The 16,752-nt window shown below is 46.5% G+C and overlaps 1 protein-coding gene across 1 annotated transcript in view; it reads left to right on the top strand.

Moving 5' to 3' along the window:
• Positions 1-16,752, top strand: part of DNAH17 (dynein, axonemal, heavy chain 17) — a 184,248-nt gene that overhangs the window by 133,734 nt on the left and 33,762 nt on the right. Inside the window, exons 54-56 of the mRNA XM_015416991.1 lie at positions 2,981-3,247; positions 9,341-9,502; positions 12,629-12,862. Coding sequence (XP_015272477.1) covers positions 2,981-3,247; positions 9,341-9,502; positions 12,629-12,862 — 663 coding nt within the window. The remainder of the gene's footprint in view (positions 1-2,980; positions 3,248-9,340; positions 9,503-12,628; positions 12,863-16,752) is intronic.

Raw genomic sequence — 16,752 nt, 5'->3', positions numbered from 1 at the left:
GGCTACAGTTCACCCAGCATCTGTTCCGAAGCGTACTTCAACAGAGTGGGGTGACTGGAGCCCTGATCCATCGGTACCGGGCCCCTCCCACTGAAGCTTCAAAGGAGCTGCAAGGCTCCCTTGTGATGTGTGCTCACGGTCTCAATCCCCCTCACATGGAGCAGGGGGTACTCGTCATGATAGGCGCTCCAGGGCACATCCCACTAAAGCAGCTGGGCATGATGAGGGAATGAACTGGCATTCAGAGCACCAAACACCCAAGGTGCATAGGGGGCATTCCCCTTTGAGAAGACCATCACAACAGTAGTTATGCGACCTTAGACAGTGAAGTCTACACAATTGCAAACACACAGCATTTTAGCTTGCCTGGAGATTCGGAACCAGACACAGAGTACAGTGGTTCACACAGAGAGAGTGAGCAAGATGAGACGACAGGGAACAATTTGGAGTCACAACAAACCCTGCCTAGCCAGGAGACGATCAAAGGCTTCTCAGACCTGATGTAGAATATGGCTAAGGTGCTGGTAGTACAGTCTCCAACTAGCCTGTCTCACGTTACAGACATTGTCCATGATATGCTCCAGGCAGAGAGACCAACAACCTTTGTACTACCTACACTACCAGTACACCATACAACCTTACAGGAAGCTTGGAACAAGCCTTCATCAATACCACCTATACCAAAGCGGTATGAGAGTATGTATGGGGTACAGGGCGATAACGATGTATTTCTACAGTCTCAGCCTGAGCCAAACTCTGCGATAGTTCACTCTTCTTCGAAGATAAGGCAATCGAGGTATCTGGCCCCACCGGACAGGGAAGGGCGTAAAACAGACTCAGTGGCAAAGAAGATTTATGCTGCCACAACAATTGCTGCTAAGATGCAAACATACGTGTCCTATCTTTCATCATATGGTTACACGTTTTGGGCACGTTTTGTCTCTTTTGCAAAGGGACAGGGTGCAGAACCCGTGAGAGCCTCGCTACAAACAATACTAACATTTCTAACAAAGTTGTATAAGGAAGGGTTGAGTTATTCTTCAATACGGGTGTATCTGGCTGCTACATCAACATCCCATGATCTCTTAGACAGTAGATTGGTTTTCTCCCACCTGACCGTCAAGGTTTTCCTGAGGGGTTTGTTGAATACTCTCCCACCAAAGAGACCATTCATACCAACGTGGAGTTTGTCCTTGATTCTGGCAAAACTAATGGGATGGCCATTCGAGCCCTTATCAACTGGCCCTATACACTTAGTCACGTGGAAGTTGGCACTACTAGTAGCACTGACTTCAGCACGGAGGGCAAGTGAGCTCTGTGCATTGAGGGCCGACTCTCCCTACACAATTTTTCATGCTGATCGGGTGATGCTTAGAACTGATCCATCCTTTCTGCCAAAGGTGGTCTCACTGTTCCATTTATTTCAAAATATCACCCTGCCAGTTTTCTTTCCCAAACCAGCAGATGAGGGCCAGAGGGCACTTCATGCATTGGACGTGCGCAGGTCCCTGGCTTTCTATCTAGCTAGAACCAAAAAAATTAGGAGGGATTTGTATGTTACTCCAACCCAAAACTGGGCCAACCAGTCTCTAGTCAGCGACTCTCAAAATGGGTTTCGTCTGCAATTGCCTTATGCTACCAACTTGCAGGCATTCCATTACCATAAATGCCAAGGGCACACTCAGTTAGAGCTGTAGCAACCTCCACAGCATTTGTAGCGGGAGTGTCGTTATAGGATATTTGTGCTGTGGCAACGTGGACCTCCCCGTCAACATTCACAGCACATTACGCGATGGATGTTAGGGCCAGGAAAGAGGCTCACTTTGGCCAAGCAGTTCTCAAATCAATTTTCTCCTGACAAAGTAATGGATTGTTATGTTAGAGAGTGTTATGTCAGTGAGTGTTATGTCAGTGGGTACAGAGGGATCGTAATCTCGTGCATAGTTTACAATGTTATTGTTCGTTTAAAGTCGAAGTAGCAGTTAGATTTAAAGAGCAGTACTGCGCATGTATGCAACATTGATCTGTTAAAAAAAATTAAGCATTTATGGTTTTTCTTTTTGTGTGAAGGGGATCTGTGTTTCAAGAGTTGAAAATAAATACTGCAATGTTGAAATGACATGTCAGTAAAAAAAATTGTCTCTGAGTCAAGTACTGCAGCCTCGATAGATGCCAGCACCCACCATCCAGAGAGGTATTTAGCTTGCAAGTCACCCATTGTGTGTGGACTGCACAGAGACCACGAAGATGATAAACAGGTTGCTTACCTGTAACTGATGATCTTCGAGTGGTCATCTGTGCAGTCACACACGCCCACCCGGACCATCCCCACTGCTGACATCCTTTATGAGTGCCATAGCGTATAGAAATTGTCGGTGGTGAAGGAAGGAACTGGGGGGAAAGGGGCGGAGTCTGCCTCAGCCACTGAGCATGCTCAGTAGAGAAGACTGCATGGGACTGAGGTGGACACCATGTCAGGAGTCTATAAGCTTTTCTAGGCTTCCCGGAGAGGGTTCAACGGTGGCGTGAAACCCATTGTGTGTGGCTGCACAGATGACCACTCGAAGATCATCAGTTACAGGTAAGCAACCTGTTTTTTCCCACCATCTCCCCTCAAATAGTTTTCCATGGCTTCAAATTTTTCCTGGCCCATCTCCTGCTCCCACAGACTACTGTTGCCTATTTTTGGGGGGTGGGGGGAGTACCCCTGTACCATGTAAGGGTGAGGATCAAGCTTCTCCAGTTTAGAGGTATGACTTCATTTTGAAAGCTGCTCAGAGCCTGCTTTGGTGGGGAGGGCAGGGTAAAAATCAAATAAATACGTAAAATAGAACTCAATCCTGACTGTTTGCTATTGATCTTTGGTTCTTCTTTCACAGTACAAATATTGCTTCTTTCCTGTACCAGACTTGTGAGCTTTTCCAGAAATGATCCAAATGAAACTTTTAATGTAAGAAACTGTGTCTGTTTTGTGGTTCAGGCTGACCTGGCTTCTCAGTACATCAAAGCAGCTGTGAAGAACACCCCCACCGTATTTCTCATGACTGACTCACAGGTAGCTGAAGAGCAGTTCTTGGTATTGATCAATGATCTTTTGGCATCTGGTGAAATCCCAGGGCTATTTCAGGATGATGAAGTGGAGAACATCATTGGCTCCATGAGGCCTCAGGTGAAATCGCTTGGCATGCAAGATACTAGGGAAAACTGCTGGAAGTTCTTCATTGACAAAGTCCGAAAGCAACTTAAGGTAACACTGCTTTTTTCACTTCAATTACATATTTGACTTGTGCATAAAATATATTGCATTCTGACTGAAAGTGATTACATGTATAAGAGAGTCTATTACCAGTTTAATTAAAGGCTCAAGAAGAAGCTAATTTCCCAGTTAATCAAATCAGAGTCTAAAGAACCACCTTTCAGGAGATGGTTCTGAAATTTAGAATGTCCCAACGATATTTGAGGAGAAAAAACCATTATTGTAGGCAATAATAGATGCACATGATAATGAAGGGTCTATAAAAATCATTCCATCAGCTGTTAGAAAAAGCTGTTCGAAAAAAACATTTGCTGTGGTACCACAATACAGGTTTACTTCCACAGCTAGACTATTTTGTGATGACAGATGTGAGTCAAGAGATTATGGGATTTAGAAAACATTACAAGGGGTGGACCCGCGATACTCGCGGGGGGGGGAGGCAGAGCTCCAAACAGATCTCCAGTCAGAAGGCGGAACTCGTGGGGACCAGGTTTCCAGCTCTCACCAATGCAAAGGACGGTCTCCCCCCCCCCAGTGCGTGTTGGACTCGGTCGGGTTAGCGAATGGAGGAGCTGGTCAGTCAGGCCTCCTTTCATCACGGAAACCGAACAATAACGCCAACTTCGTCCCCCACCCCCGTAGGCCCGCCCTCGCTTAATTCTGAAGCTTCTTCACTCCCTCCCATCTGCCCAGAGCTTGCTCAAGGGAGCCTCATTCGCGGCCGCTGCTTCGTCTCTTCAGGGATCTCGCGAGACCACGTCGAGGAAGCCGGGTGTTTTCCCTTCCCCCTCCTCCTTTCCCTCAAGCGTGTGCTAACCAGCCAGAGAGCGAGATAGGCCAGGCGCGCGGGGATTCTCGGGCAGCCCTTTGGGGCGTTCTGTGGTGGGGAGGGGGAAGAGGAGCCGCCCGTGGTGAAGCGCAAGAAGACGAAGGTGACATTCGACGGCGGAGCCGTCTTTCTGGCCGCCTGCTCGATCGGGGACACCGAGGAGGTGTTGCGCCTGCTGGAGCACGGCGCCGACATCAACTACGCCAATGTGGACGGACTCACCGCGCTGCACCAGGTCCGTGTATGCCCGCTCGGGGCCCCGAGACTGGGCCTAGCTTGACCCCCCCTTCTTCTCCCGGCACTTGGAGTAAGGGGAGGCCGGACGGCAGGAATGTCTTTCCTCTCTGCCCAGCCAGAGCTCTCTGTCACCCGGGGATGGGGGTGCGGGATGGCCTGGCTCACTTCTTCCCTCTCCTCTTCTCTCTAGGGGAGCCGGGCTGGCTGCACCCACCTCTTTTTGGCCCAGGAGTGTTGTGTTTTGCGGAGGAGGGTTTATGGTTGGGCGGTTTAGGAGTGGGCCTTCCAAGCAGCAGCGTCGGCAGCAGCGGTTGCAGAGCGGCAAGGTTGGCTACAGAGCGTTCGTGCGCATGCGCACGAACGCTCTGGCACTTTCGGGGGGATTTAAACATTCCCCGATATTTTTTTTTAGTTTTCAGATTTTTGTGCACCCCTGGGGACTGCCCCAAGAGTGCACAAAACTCTCCCTGCCCCCCAAGTGCCCCCAAAGTGCAGATATAGATATCCGCACGGAGGGGGCAACTTGGCTATTAGATATATAGATACCACAATTAGAGAATATGCCTTGCAGGCATGAAAATGTACTTCAAGTATTTGTCCCAATTACGGATGTGCATTCGGTTCATCTGAACCGAATGCACCCCCGAAAATGGCCTATTCGGACCCCTTTCGGGCTTCTGCAGGCCGATTCAGGCTTGCCACTGAATTGCCACCGAATTTCGGCGGCAATTCAGCCCCATTATATCCTATGGGCCACTGAAATCAATGGCGAAAACATGGGGTATAGTCTGGGGGCTGGAGGGGAGGGGGTTTGAGGGAGAGGCTCCAAACTCACAGGGTAGCTGCTGGAGCCTCTCCCTAAGATATCAACCATGTTTGAAGAACATTGGACCAGGGGTCCAATTCTACAGGCCCCCAAATAGGTTGCCCCTATCCCCTCCATTGTTCTCTATGGTGGGAAAAAAGTAATCCAGCCCCCAGAATATACCCTATGTTTTCGCCATTGACTTCAATGGCCCATAGGATATAATGGGGCTGAAACTGACATTCGGCTGGCCGAAAGACTCCGGCTCCTACTGCCGAAATTGACATGCAGGAGTCTTTATGCCGGCCGAAATTGATTCTGCTCGATTCCGCCGAATCCGAATCGGGCTGAATTTTTTTTTTTTTGCACACCCCTAGTCCCAATGTGAAGGGTAAAAAAGAAAATTGTAAGGACATACTAGCCTCAAGGGAAAATTTTCCCAGAACCCACACATCTCTGCTTTGGTGAACTTGTCACTGAGAAGAATGACTCATGAAACAGCCTAAAGGAGCCCTACTGTACATAATACTGTGGTAAATGTCTGCAGAGCCAAGAATGCAGTCAAATGCCCAGCTTCAATTCCAGGTTTGGGGCTTTTGCTTCTACTGAAAGTCCTCCAATAGTGATGGATGCATTGCAAGGAGGGTTACCAGCTTCAGGTTGGGACACTCCTGGAGATTTGGGGGTAGAGCCTTTCCCCCTGTGGATTACTACCACATAAGGTTATTGCCTTAGAATTTTTCTTCTTTCTTTTTCGCCATCAAGTCACAACCTAATGCATTGGTTATTGAATGTCCCATTTTGTTGATTGTACTGACTCACTATGTGTAATCCGCCTTGAGTCACTGTGAGAAAGAAAGACTATAAGTAACATAGGCTCTGTTCACACGCAGCATTTGCAGCGGGAGAGGCATGAATGTCGGGCAGAGTATATGTGCATGATCACAAGGACACATCTGGCAAGCGTAGCACACCCATCGCCGACCTGCAGCATCCGCCCAAAGATCCAGAGTTAAAAAATACCTGGGAAAGCCTACTAGCAAACGGTTTGCTACGGGCCGTCGACGGAATACCTACGTGTGATCGCTCAAGCACACTCTTGACGCACACCAAAAACACACACCGACAAAGAAAACCCCACTTTGCCACCGCGCCATCTGATCACATTCTGGTGCGTTAAATTGCGTTGGCGCGAAAAGCCACGCCTCCCCCCCGCGTTATCTGGGCCATGTGACCGGGGCCATAAATATATTTTTTTAAAGCCAACTTAAGGCAATGCTGTAGGGTTGTCAAGACAAGAGAGGTTTCAGAGGTGGTTTTGCCATTGCCTGCCTCTGTGTCACAACCCTAGTATTCCTTGGTGGTCTCCCATCCAAATACTAACGAGGGCTGACCCTGTTTAGCAGCTGGGCTATCCAGGTCAGGAATCCTTAGTGGGACCCACAGAACAGGATGGGTTAGCTATATTTGATGGAATGACAGTGCAGTCAACATGTGGGGGTGGCTCTAAATAAAACGGTTTTTACTTAAACATAGAGCTTGTTTAGAAGTAAAACAGCATAATGGTTTCTGTATGGTTAATATGGTTTCAGATCAGTACATCTTGTTTCTCTAAAGTTCCTTATATAGATCTAGCCACGAAGGCTTATTTTCTCATTTGCCACTTACACTAATAACTTCCGCAAAGTTTAATTTCCTAACTTTCCACTTTGGCTAATAACTTTCTCTCACAGCACTTCACTCTTTACCACCCACAAAATGAGTCAACTCTGCCCCCGAAGGTACATCTACCACCCTATCATACCACACTTCAATCACCTGTCAATCACCCATCAAGCACACTTAATCAATCCAGGGGCCTACTTTTAACCCATAGCAACATAAATCTAAAAACTCACATTAACAAAATGTTTACATAGCAAAACTTCACGCAGATGGCTTAGCTGTTTTGGACAGTTTTCATAAGGGGATCTGAATTGCCTCCCAAAAGGTGAGGCAATAAATCAAGTGAAGCCCTTGGATGTAAGTGATGCAGGATCCTCTTTGCTACCCAGTTAGTTCATCTACCAGAGAGAGGCCCCGGTCACACGGGAGGTTTTGGCCCAGGAGAGGGACGGATCGGGGGCACAGCAAACGGGCGCAAGCACACCTCAACATCTCGGAATCGGCTTGCACCCGTCCCCGATCCGTTCCTTCAGGCCAATAACGCGCTGTAAAAAACAACAACAGAAGAGGACTTACCGGGTACACCGCAGCAAGTGCGGCCGTACGATCGCCGGCGTGCCCATCTTCTGGAGCAATCCAGGTTCCCGGCCAAACTGTGCATGCTCACACATGCGCAGTTCGGCAGCCTCAGTCTCCCATCAGTGGCTTCCCCCCGGCATCTGATCGTGCCGGGGAGGAGCTGCGCGGCGGCTCAGGGGATCTATGTGATCCCGCCGCCGTGTGTTTCTTTTGGTGTGGCTTTAAAAAGCCGCACTTTGACCGTACTCCCCCCCCCCCCGTGGGGCAGGGGCCAGAGTTAGGCAAGTTTTCCTCAGAAATCCAAACAGGAGCCCTTTAGTCCTTTCTTCCCAGTCACCTTCTGCCTGTGGGGCACCACTCTCCTGTGCACTGGATTTCATTTTCCTCTTCTGCATCTGTTCTGAGACAGAAATGTTCTTTTTGAAGAAATAATATTTCACACACTTCTTCTGAGAGGTGAGTTTTCTTAAAGGGGAACAAATTACAAAATCTTCCTCATTTTTACCCCATCCTTCCACCCAGGGGCTAGCGTTGCCAACACTAGGTTGGGACTTTCCTGGAGACTTGGGGGTGGAGCCTGGGAAGGGGTTTGGGGAGGGGCAGGACCTCAACAGGGTATAATGCCATAGAGTCCACCCTCCCAAGCAGCAGTTTTCTCCACAGAAACTGAGCTCACTAGCCTGGAGATCATTTGTAATTCCTGAAGATTTCGAGGTCCCACCTGGTGGTTGGCAGCCTTATCACCCACTGGCCACCTAGTGAATTTTATGGTAGAAAAGGGATTTGAACCTAGGTCTCCCCAGTCCTAGTCTAGCACTCTTCTACCAGAGAAGTCTCTTTTTGTTTCACTGACCTCAGCAGACAGAATTTGGCACCTTTAATGGGCAGTTAGAGAGGATGGCACAGGAATTAACGAAGCTGTCTGTAAGCCACTGGAAACTCCAGACCACAAGCAACCTAAGATGCCCCATGAATGGAAGGCAGCACACAGACAGAATGGCATCTGTTTTTCCCTTGTAGTGCAGAGAGCATGAAGGAAATCCTTACAGAGAGAATTTTGATCAATATTTTAAAGACCAATATAGGGATGTGCAAAAAAACCCCTGGTATCTTTCAGGTTTGGGTATATTGGACCCAAAAAATATTGGTACTCCCAATATTCCCAAATCCCAATACCAGTATGGCATTCAGAGTTGGTAAATATTCGGGAAACTCTAGTTTTTTGGCTCCATTATACCCTGTGGGGACCATTATAGTCAATGGTCCCCATGAAGAATCGATCCGGGGGTATCCGGGGCTCGGGGGGCAGTTTTTTGAGAGGCACCAAATCTGCAGCATAGCTGCTGGTGCCCCTCCTCAGAAGAACCACCAAGTTTCAAAAAGATTGGAACAGGGGTCCAATTCTTTGGGCCCCCAAAGAAGGTGCCCCTATCCTCCATTTATGTCAATGGAAGGGGGGGCAAGGCATTTAAAGAGATCACAAGCCACAGCCCAGCATGAGTGAACTCCGAAGGCATTTAAAGGGCTCACTGTCCCTTTAAACACCTTCTCCAAGTGGTGATTTCAACCAGAAGGCACTTAAAGGGACTGCAATCTTTTTAAATGTCCTTTAACTTTGACTACCTGGCAGTCCTGAAAAATTCCGAATATTTTCAGGATTTTTCAGACTTGGCTATTTCGGATAGCCAAAATACAGCTCCAATCTATATCCGGCTGAAAGAATAGCTGGAAAATGCTGATAAGGTATTTTTCAAATACTTTTCCAGCTCGGATTTAGCCAAATGCACACCGCTAGACTAATAATTATTTGCTCTCTTTTTTGATCCTCTTTTGACTGTTTTTATTGTTAATTTTATTATTCTGGTCATAGACTGTAATAAAAGATTTTGACTTTGACTGTATAATAGCACTTTTTAAAATGTCACCAGCAATCTTGCACACTGAGGGACTTGTTTTTTTCTGTCTCTAGGTTATCCTGTGCTTTTCTCCTGTGGGTTCTACCCTACGTGTGCGGGCAAGGAAGTTCCCTGCTGTAGTGAACTGCACAGCTATTGACTGGTTTCATGAATGGCCTGAAGATGCATTGGTGTCTGTCAGTGCAAGATTCTTAGAGGAGACTGACGGAATAGAGGTAAGCCTGATCTTACAGCAGTGCTATTTTTAGCAATGCCAACACAATAGGTGGGTCAAGTCATCCGACCAATAGTGTCACCCAGCATCCCTATGCAAATAGCATTATGCTTAGTCTGTTATAGTGAGAGCCCCCCCATCTACCTTATGAAGTCCTCAAGGACATTCTCTTTATCTCTGTTCCTAGACTCATGGCTGACTCACATATTCCAAAATCCGTGTGGCAAAGCATGGATTGTCAACAGATATGGTCATGGAGTTCCATGCTGGAAGCTCAGTTCCCAGGCAAGCTGTGGCCTGATTCAGATTGGGACCATGGTACTGTTGGAGTGAGCGACTCAGCATGCATGGACATTGCGGGGGGGGGGGACTACATCACTCTAAGCATGTATAGGTGTTATCTCCTGGAATGGGATGCCTCTCTGGAAGCTGCCCTCTGACCTTTTCTCTGTCTTTGTCTTCACACAGTTCACATGGCCTTCTGTGGAGACACATCATGTCTCTGCAGGTCTCTCCTGTGGAGACAATGCCCTCATACTCCCACACACATGATGGCCATTTGTGATAGGGAAAGTACTCTTTAGATTAGGCTTGTCTCTCTTCTTTTGACTGCAACCTGAATGTGAACTGGATCTGTGTGAATAAATGTAAGTTTATCTTTTTGGCTATATTAACCAAATATCCCAGTGTTTCCCCAACCTGAAACAAACCTGAGAACCACTCCAAAACTGCTGTGTGTATCTATGTAGGATAAAGACCAGCAGTATTTTGCAGCTAAAAAGGCTCAGGAAATACTAGGCAAACCAACACAATGCCTTCTGGAATATTTTATATACAATCATATCTTTACTAAGAAAACAGACATACAGGCAAAGAATTTGAGTTGAAAAACCGATGTAAACAACTAATTCTAAAATGATGGTTTAGTCCCAGTTAGAAATAATCTGTTTCTTCCCTACCATTTCACGCATACAGCATGGCTCCATTTTGTGAGTTTGCTGGTCCAGCCAATTTCAGCCAGGTTTTAAAACATCTCTTTTTAGTAAGCCATGGATAGTGGATGGCAATCTCACAAATGGTAGAGTAACATCTGATAGTTATGAGAGGTCCCCTTGCATACTGAATTTCACATGAATAGCACTGCATAATTACCAGCTAAAGAATGACCCTAAGGTAAGATACCAACTATTTATTTATAGAGCAAAGATCTTTTTATGAAAATACACCATATGAATAGGATGCTCAGGGCTAATGACTCTGGTAAGGAAGTATTTGAAGAACATTTGGTCAATGAGGAAAACTCTCAGGATGAATATCTAGAGCTGACAGCCCAAATAAGAGAAAATAAGATTGTTTGCTCAGACCTTCCAGCCTTTGAAAAGTATAGATCAGATGCATGACAGACGTTCTGATAGCTAAGCAATTTTACTTCTTTTGAAGACCACTGTTATCAGTTTCCTCATAACAGAGGCTAAAAGACCAGCTTTACTGATCTTTACCTGGAGCTTTCCTGTCATGAAAAGAAATCACTGTCACATTTTTCTGATACGTGCAGCAGCCAAAGAGAACCAGTGTAGTGTAGTGGCTAGTATGTCTGGCTAGAACCGGGAGGACCTGTTGGAATATTCAAGGTCTATTGTGCATAGATAAGGAAAATGACAAGAACATCCTGCAGGAGGCAGCAGAGGAGACAGTTAGTTAGCATAGCGATATTAGGGACTTCCTACTTTTTTCAAATACTGTGTTTCCTGTCTCTTGATTGGCTCAATTGGGGTTTTCCCCACCCTGCTGAGATCAGTTAGTTACTGACTCTCTCATAGCTAGTTAGACTTCTCTTTCTGTCTCCTCTTTCTTCCAAAATTTGTTCTCTTAATAAACCAACTTTATTCTTTTGCTTGTTGAGCTATATTAGTATTGGTGTTGCCTTGAGACAGAACCATTACCTCTGGACCCTAGAGATACAAGCACTTGTGCTTCCTTTCCCCATCCTAAGTAAATTAAACATTAATAGGCTATTGTACAGCAATTTTCATGTTGTATAACAAAGAAATTAGGGTATGCAAAACCTCAGATCCTTATAGCAACATTCATTTTGCCACCGCATACCAGTAATTCCATAACTGAGTTCGCTGTCAAATATGCATTCTGATGGAACAGTAACTTGTGTTCCTTGATTTTTACATTGTACATCCTAGTAACAACAGCTGTAAAGTTAGAATCAAAACAGATGTGATGGCGGAAATCAGGTGGCGTTCTCATTTTTATTTAAAAGTAGCCTCAGGTGGGATACAAACTAGTTAGAATAACAGTACTGGAGGAGGCAATATCCCCCCCCCCCAAGTGAATCTAATAGCACCTTTTTAGGGGAGCACAGTTCTCCCTCAAAAATAGCATAGGGAAAATGTACTCTCCCCCAATTATACTGTTCTTATCTAATTTACATCCCCCTTTTGCTGCTTTTATTAAGCATGAAAACTTCAGGAGATCTAACCCCAATCATAAGGGATCATATCATTATTGTTTTGGATCCAGTTGTTCTGCATTGAAGTAGATATAGATTGGAACTGACACAAATGTGGCTGTAGAGTCAATGTAATCCATTCTTTTCTCACTGCTGAAATGACAAAAATTAATTCTGTAGCCAGCTCAAACTAACAGACATTACATTTCAAAATACATGAAAAAGCAAATCAGCAAAGTAAACTAGGTCAGACAATCCATTTTTCACCGCTGTTTGTGTGGAATCCAGTTACATCAGTTAATCAAGTGCAGTTCTATCAAGGAGACAGGTGATGCTGGAGATTCTTATAGTTGCCATTTGTACATGGTGTGGATGCTATAGGAAACAAATGTACCTGTGTGTTTGAGATCACAGCCAGCAAAATAAAATAAAAATGAATCATGAAGTAATAAAAAGAAGGGAGACAATACAAAGTGAATGAACAAATTCTAAATGGCAAAAAGGAACTTAAAATATAAATGTAAAAATAACTGAGAACAAACATGGTTGTAAAACTCATAAACTGATTTTTCAAGTTAATCAAATTCCTGCAGAATTTTGTTTTATACTGCATCTCTGGTGATTACCCATTGTTTTATAAAATAATCTTTTGTGATTCCTTTACAGCTTGAAGTCAAGGTCTCCATCAGCTTATTTATGTCATATGTCCACAAAACTGTCAATGAAATGTCCAAGGTTTACCTTGCTACTGAGAGGCGCTACAATTATACCACACCAAAGACCTTCCTTGAACAGATCAAACTCTACCAGAACTTGCTTGCTAAGAAAAGAGCAGAGCTCATTGCCAAGATTGAGAGGCTGGAGAATGGTTTAATGAAACTCCAAAGTACTGCCTCACAGGTATGTGTGTGAGGCTATGATCAGATGTGCCTTTCGATCCAACTCAGCTGTGAATGCCCAACAGATCTAAGGGGCATGATCAGACAGCAACACCTAGGAAAGTCTGGTTCTAACTGGTTCTGACGGGCCACCGACAGACTTTCCACTGTCTGTTCATACAAGCACACTCAAGCCATTGGGATGGGCTGCCCAGTCCATCCCAACTCGGCGCCATTTTTTTTGCTTGCTTAGTGGTATGCGCATAATCGTATAAGCGATCCATAGTCACAGACTGCCGCGGGGGTTCAATTCCTCATTTATATGCATGCAGGAAAAAGGCAGAAAAAACCCCCACCACTCACCCGAATGTGCTGTCTGATCAGGCAGTGATGGGCTGAGCCCGCAGCGCCAAGGGATGTGTGTGTGATCGCGCAACTCTGTTTCAATTTCCACCAGAGGAAATAGGATCGCTTCCCCTCGGTGCCAAATGGCATGTCTGACCACAGCCTGAGTGAACCTTCTCTGTCATACTTGTGTGATAGTTCCAAGGTCCCTGCTTGAGTCAGTTGTTGACTACTACTCAAAACTGCTGTCTGCTATTTCAGTGCCCTCTGTAACTTCAAAAAACAACCCAAGAACAATAATTGTCTGTCATGTATTTTGGATGCTATAGAATTTTGTGAAAAGTATTTTACAATATAGGAGTTCCAGTATGTCAAACCATTCCTTTTTTTGCCCCCAGTTTAGCCTGTCTAGCCAGATTTTGGAACTCCATATTATATGTTGTTTAAGCCTTAATCTGTGCATTTTAGACATGTGGATAAAAGCCAAGCCGCTGTTTAAAAGCAAAGGAGCTTTTAAAAATATACAAGCATTAACATATAGTTTAAGAATCACCTAGCATAGAAGAAAGAGCAGAGAGGGAAAGAAGAAAAAACAGGAATATTCTAGGCTGCTACTCAAGTACTAGAATTATTGCAGAAAACAGAAATAGAAGTTCTCCTTTGGTGGACAGCCTTAACCAACAGAGTACCCCCGCGGACCAAAATTCTGATTGGAGTCCCCCATGCCCTAGTCTACATCCTAGACAGCTTAGTTTGTTTTCCTGGTATAAGGAGCTTAAGAGTGATTTCTGGAACAGAGCGGGGGGGGGACGGTGTAAGAAAAAGTCCTGCTTCTTCTTTTCCTCCCTTGTGGCCTTGGTTTTCTTTCTGTATACATTTGCACCTAGTATTCATCCACACATTTTTCATGGCAAAAGGGGAAGGGAAAAACTTTAAAAAGCTGCTCTTTTACTTATCTTTTTGAGGTGCTTTTTGCTGTCTGTTCACAACCAGCATGGCGTAGTGGTTAAAGGGTCAGACTAGGATCTGAGAGTGCCAGGTCTGAAGCCCCACTCATGTCGTGGAAGTTTCCTCAGTGACCTTCAGTCAGTCACAAATTCTCAACCAAACCTACCTCACAGGGTTGTTGTGATGATAAAATGGAGGAGAGGTGAATGATGTAAGCCCCTTTGGTTCCCCATTGGAGTGAAAGGTGGGATATAAATGAAATAAACAAATTAATAAACTTCTTCACCCTGCAATCTGTAGCTTTGGTGCCGTGTTTTGTTTTAAAAAAAAGGACTTCTTTGTGAAGTGATCCCAGCTGACAGGCCATGTGACATAATGTCTCACAACCAGTCAGATTTGACTACATGATAATGATACAGAGCCAAATTCAGTGTGAGAACAATGCATCTTCTTCGTGGTCTCTGTGCAGGTCACACACCATGGGTTTCACGCTTGCGTTAAACCTCCGTCGGGAAGCCTAATAAGCTTTAGCGACAGCTTTCCAAGTGCGGAGTCCTCCCCAGTCTCGTGCAGCACGCACCATCTGAGCATGCTCAACAGCTACGGCGGACTCCGCCCCCACTCAGTTCTCTTTTAACCGCCTCCTGAGAAGACGTTTTTCCCCCGTCGTCCGGGGAAGCCTCCTCAACTGTAACAAAGTAACTGTTAATTGTCTTTTCACACATCACTAATTGCCCTGGGCAAGGGTCGGTCTATGGGACCCACGCCTTATTTTAAGAGGTGTCTGAGCTGTTCAGCGAATATCCCCCTAACGGACGGCCACAGCTGTTGCTTGTGCTGCTTGGGGGAGGAGCACAGACCCGGCTCCTGTCAACACTGCCGGAGTTTTACTAGTCAGGCGAGGAAGAATAGAGCGGCTCGCCTGAAAGTGTTTTTGTTGGAGCAGTCCCTTGCCCCTACAATGTCCACACCAGAGGGATACCTTGATGACCCGACCCGGCGCGACACAGATGTCCAGCATGCCTTGCCTGCCTCAGTGGACAATGGGGGCTTTGTGGACTTGATGCAGAACTTGGCCAAGGCGTTAGGTATACAGTCAACGCCTGACCAGCCCCCTGTCGCAGACTTAGTACATGATATGATGCAGGCGGCTAGGCCTGCTCCTTTTGTGTTACCGACGCTTCCTGTGCATATGACTACTCTGCAGGAAGCCTGGAGTAGACCGGCTTCGATACCACCTATCCCTAGGAGATATGAAACAATGTATAGGGTATGTGGAGATAGCGACTGCTCCTTACAGTCCTAGCCGGAACCGAATTCTACTGTAGTACATTCCTCGTCCAAGAAAAAGCAATCCCGCTACCTGGTTCCGCCCGACAGAGAGGGGCGGAAGGTGGACTCTATGGCTAGACGAATCTATGCGGCCACTTCAATTGCTACTAAAATGCAGACATACATCTCTTATATGTCAGCGTATTTGTTTAACCTCTCTAATACGATCGAGACCCACCTGGACCAGTTACCCGCGGAGAGTAGAGCGGCAACTTTGGGCGTGATCCAGGAATCCCGTAGAGTTGCTAGGCAGCAGGTAGCGACGGTGAGACACTCCGTCTCTTGTTTTTCTCGAGTTATGGCTACCGCAGTGGCTCTACGCAGACATGCTTGGCTGAAATCGACAACGCTCCAACCGGATGTCAAGCAACGGATTGAAGACCTTCTGTTTGATGGCTGCGGGCTGTTTCATAAATCCACCGATGATGCGCTCAGAGATGTGGACGAAAGCCGCAAGCGCGCACGTAACTTGGGAGTTTACACGCCCTACCACCAGCGGCCCCAAAGGCAGAGGCCATGGAGGCCGCAGTATGTCCGGCGCCCCCGGTCTCCACCCCATCCAGAGACCTGGAGACGCCGCCCATATGTCTCTAAACAACAGTACCAGCAGAGACCGAGGGCTGCACCCACCAAGAGGGCCACTCAGCAGCCTAAGCAGTCCTTTTGACGGTGTGGGAGCCATGCCCAGGTGCGCTGTCGGCACCGGCAGTTTAGGATCGGGCACTCGGCTCCGACCCTACATCAGTATGTGGGAACAGATCACAAACGATCACTGGGTTTTGACTATTATAAGGACTGGGTATCCAGGTGCGCTGTCGGCACCGGCAGTTTAGGATCGGGCACTCGGCTCCGACCCTACATCAGTATGTGGGAACAGATCACAAACGATCACTGGGTTTTGACTATTATAAGGACTGGGTATGCAATAGAATTCGAGTCGCGCCCAGAGACACCACGCGCTGCTGTGGGAGGAGATCGTGAACCTCCTGAGAAAGGGCGCAATACAGCCCGTGCCCATAAGTCACTGGGGAAGGGGCTTCTACTCGAGGTACTTCCTGGTCCCGAAAAGAGACGGGTCCAAGAGGCCCATTCTGGACCTGAGAGGGCTGAACCGATACATCGGAAAAAGAAAGTTCCGTATGGTGACGCTTCAGTCTATTCTGCCGCTAATCACTCGGAATGCGTGGATGGCGTCAATCGATCTGAAGGATGCCTACTTCCATATTACGATATGCCCGCAGCATCGTCAGTACCTGCGGTTCCAGGTAGGAGAACAACATTTCCAGT

Source organism: Gekko japonicus, unplaced genomic scaffold, assembly GCF_001447785.1.
Source record: "Gekko japonicus isolate JY-2015 unplaced genomic scaffold, Gekko_japonicus_V1.1 scaffold518, whole genome shotgun sequence".
Classification (NCBI taxonomy): domain Eukaryota; kingdom Metazoa; phylum Chordata; class Lepidosauria; order Squamata; family Gekkonidae; genus Gekko; species Gekko japonicus.
The sequence above is the reverse complement of the archived record's forward strand: the minus strand, read 5'-3'. Positions and strand labels throughout refer to the sequence as shown.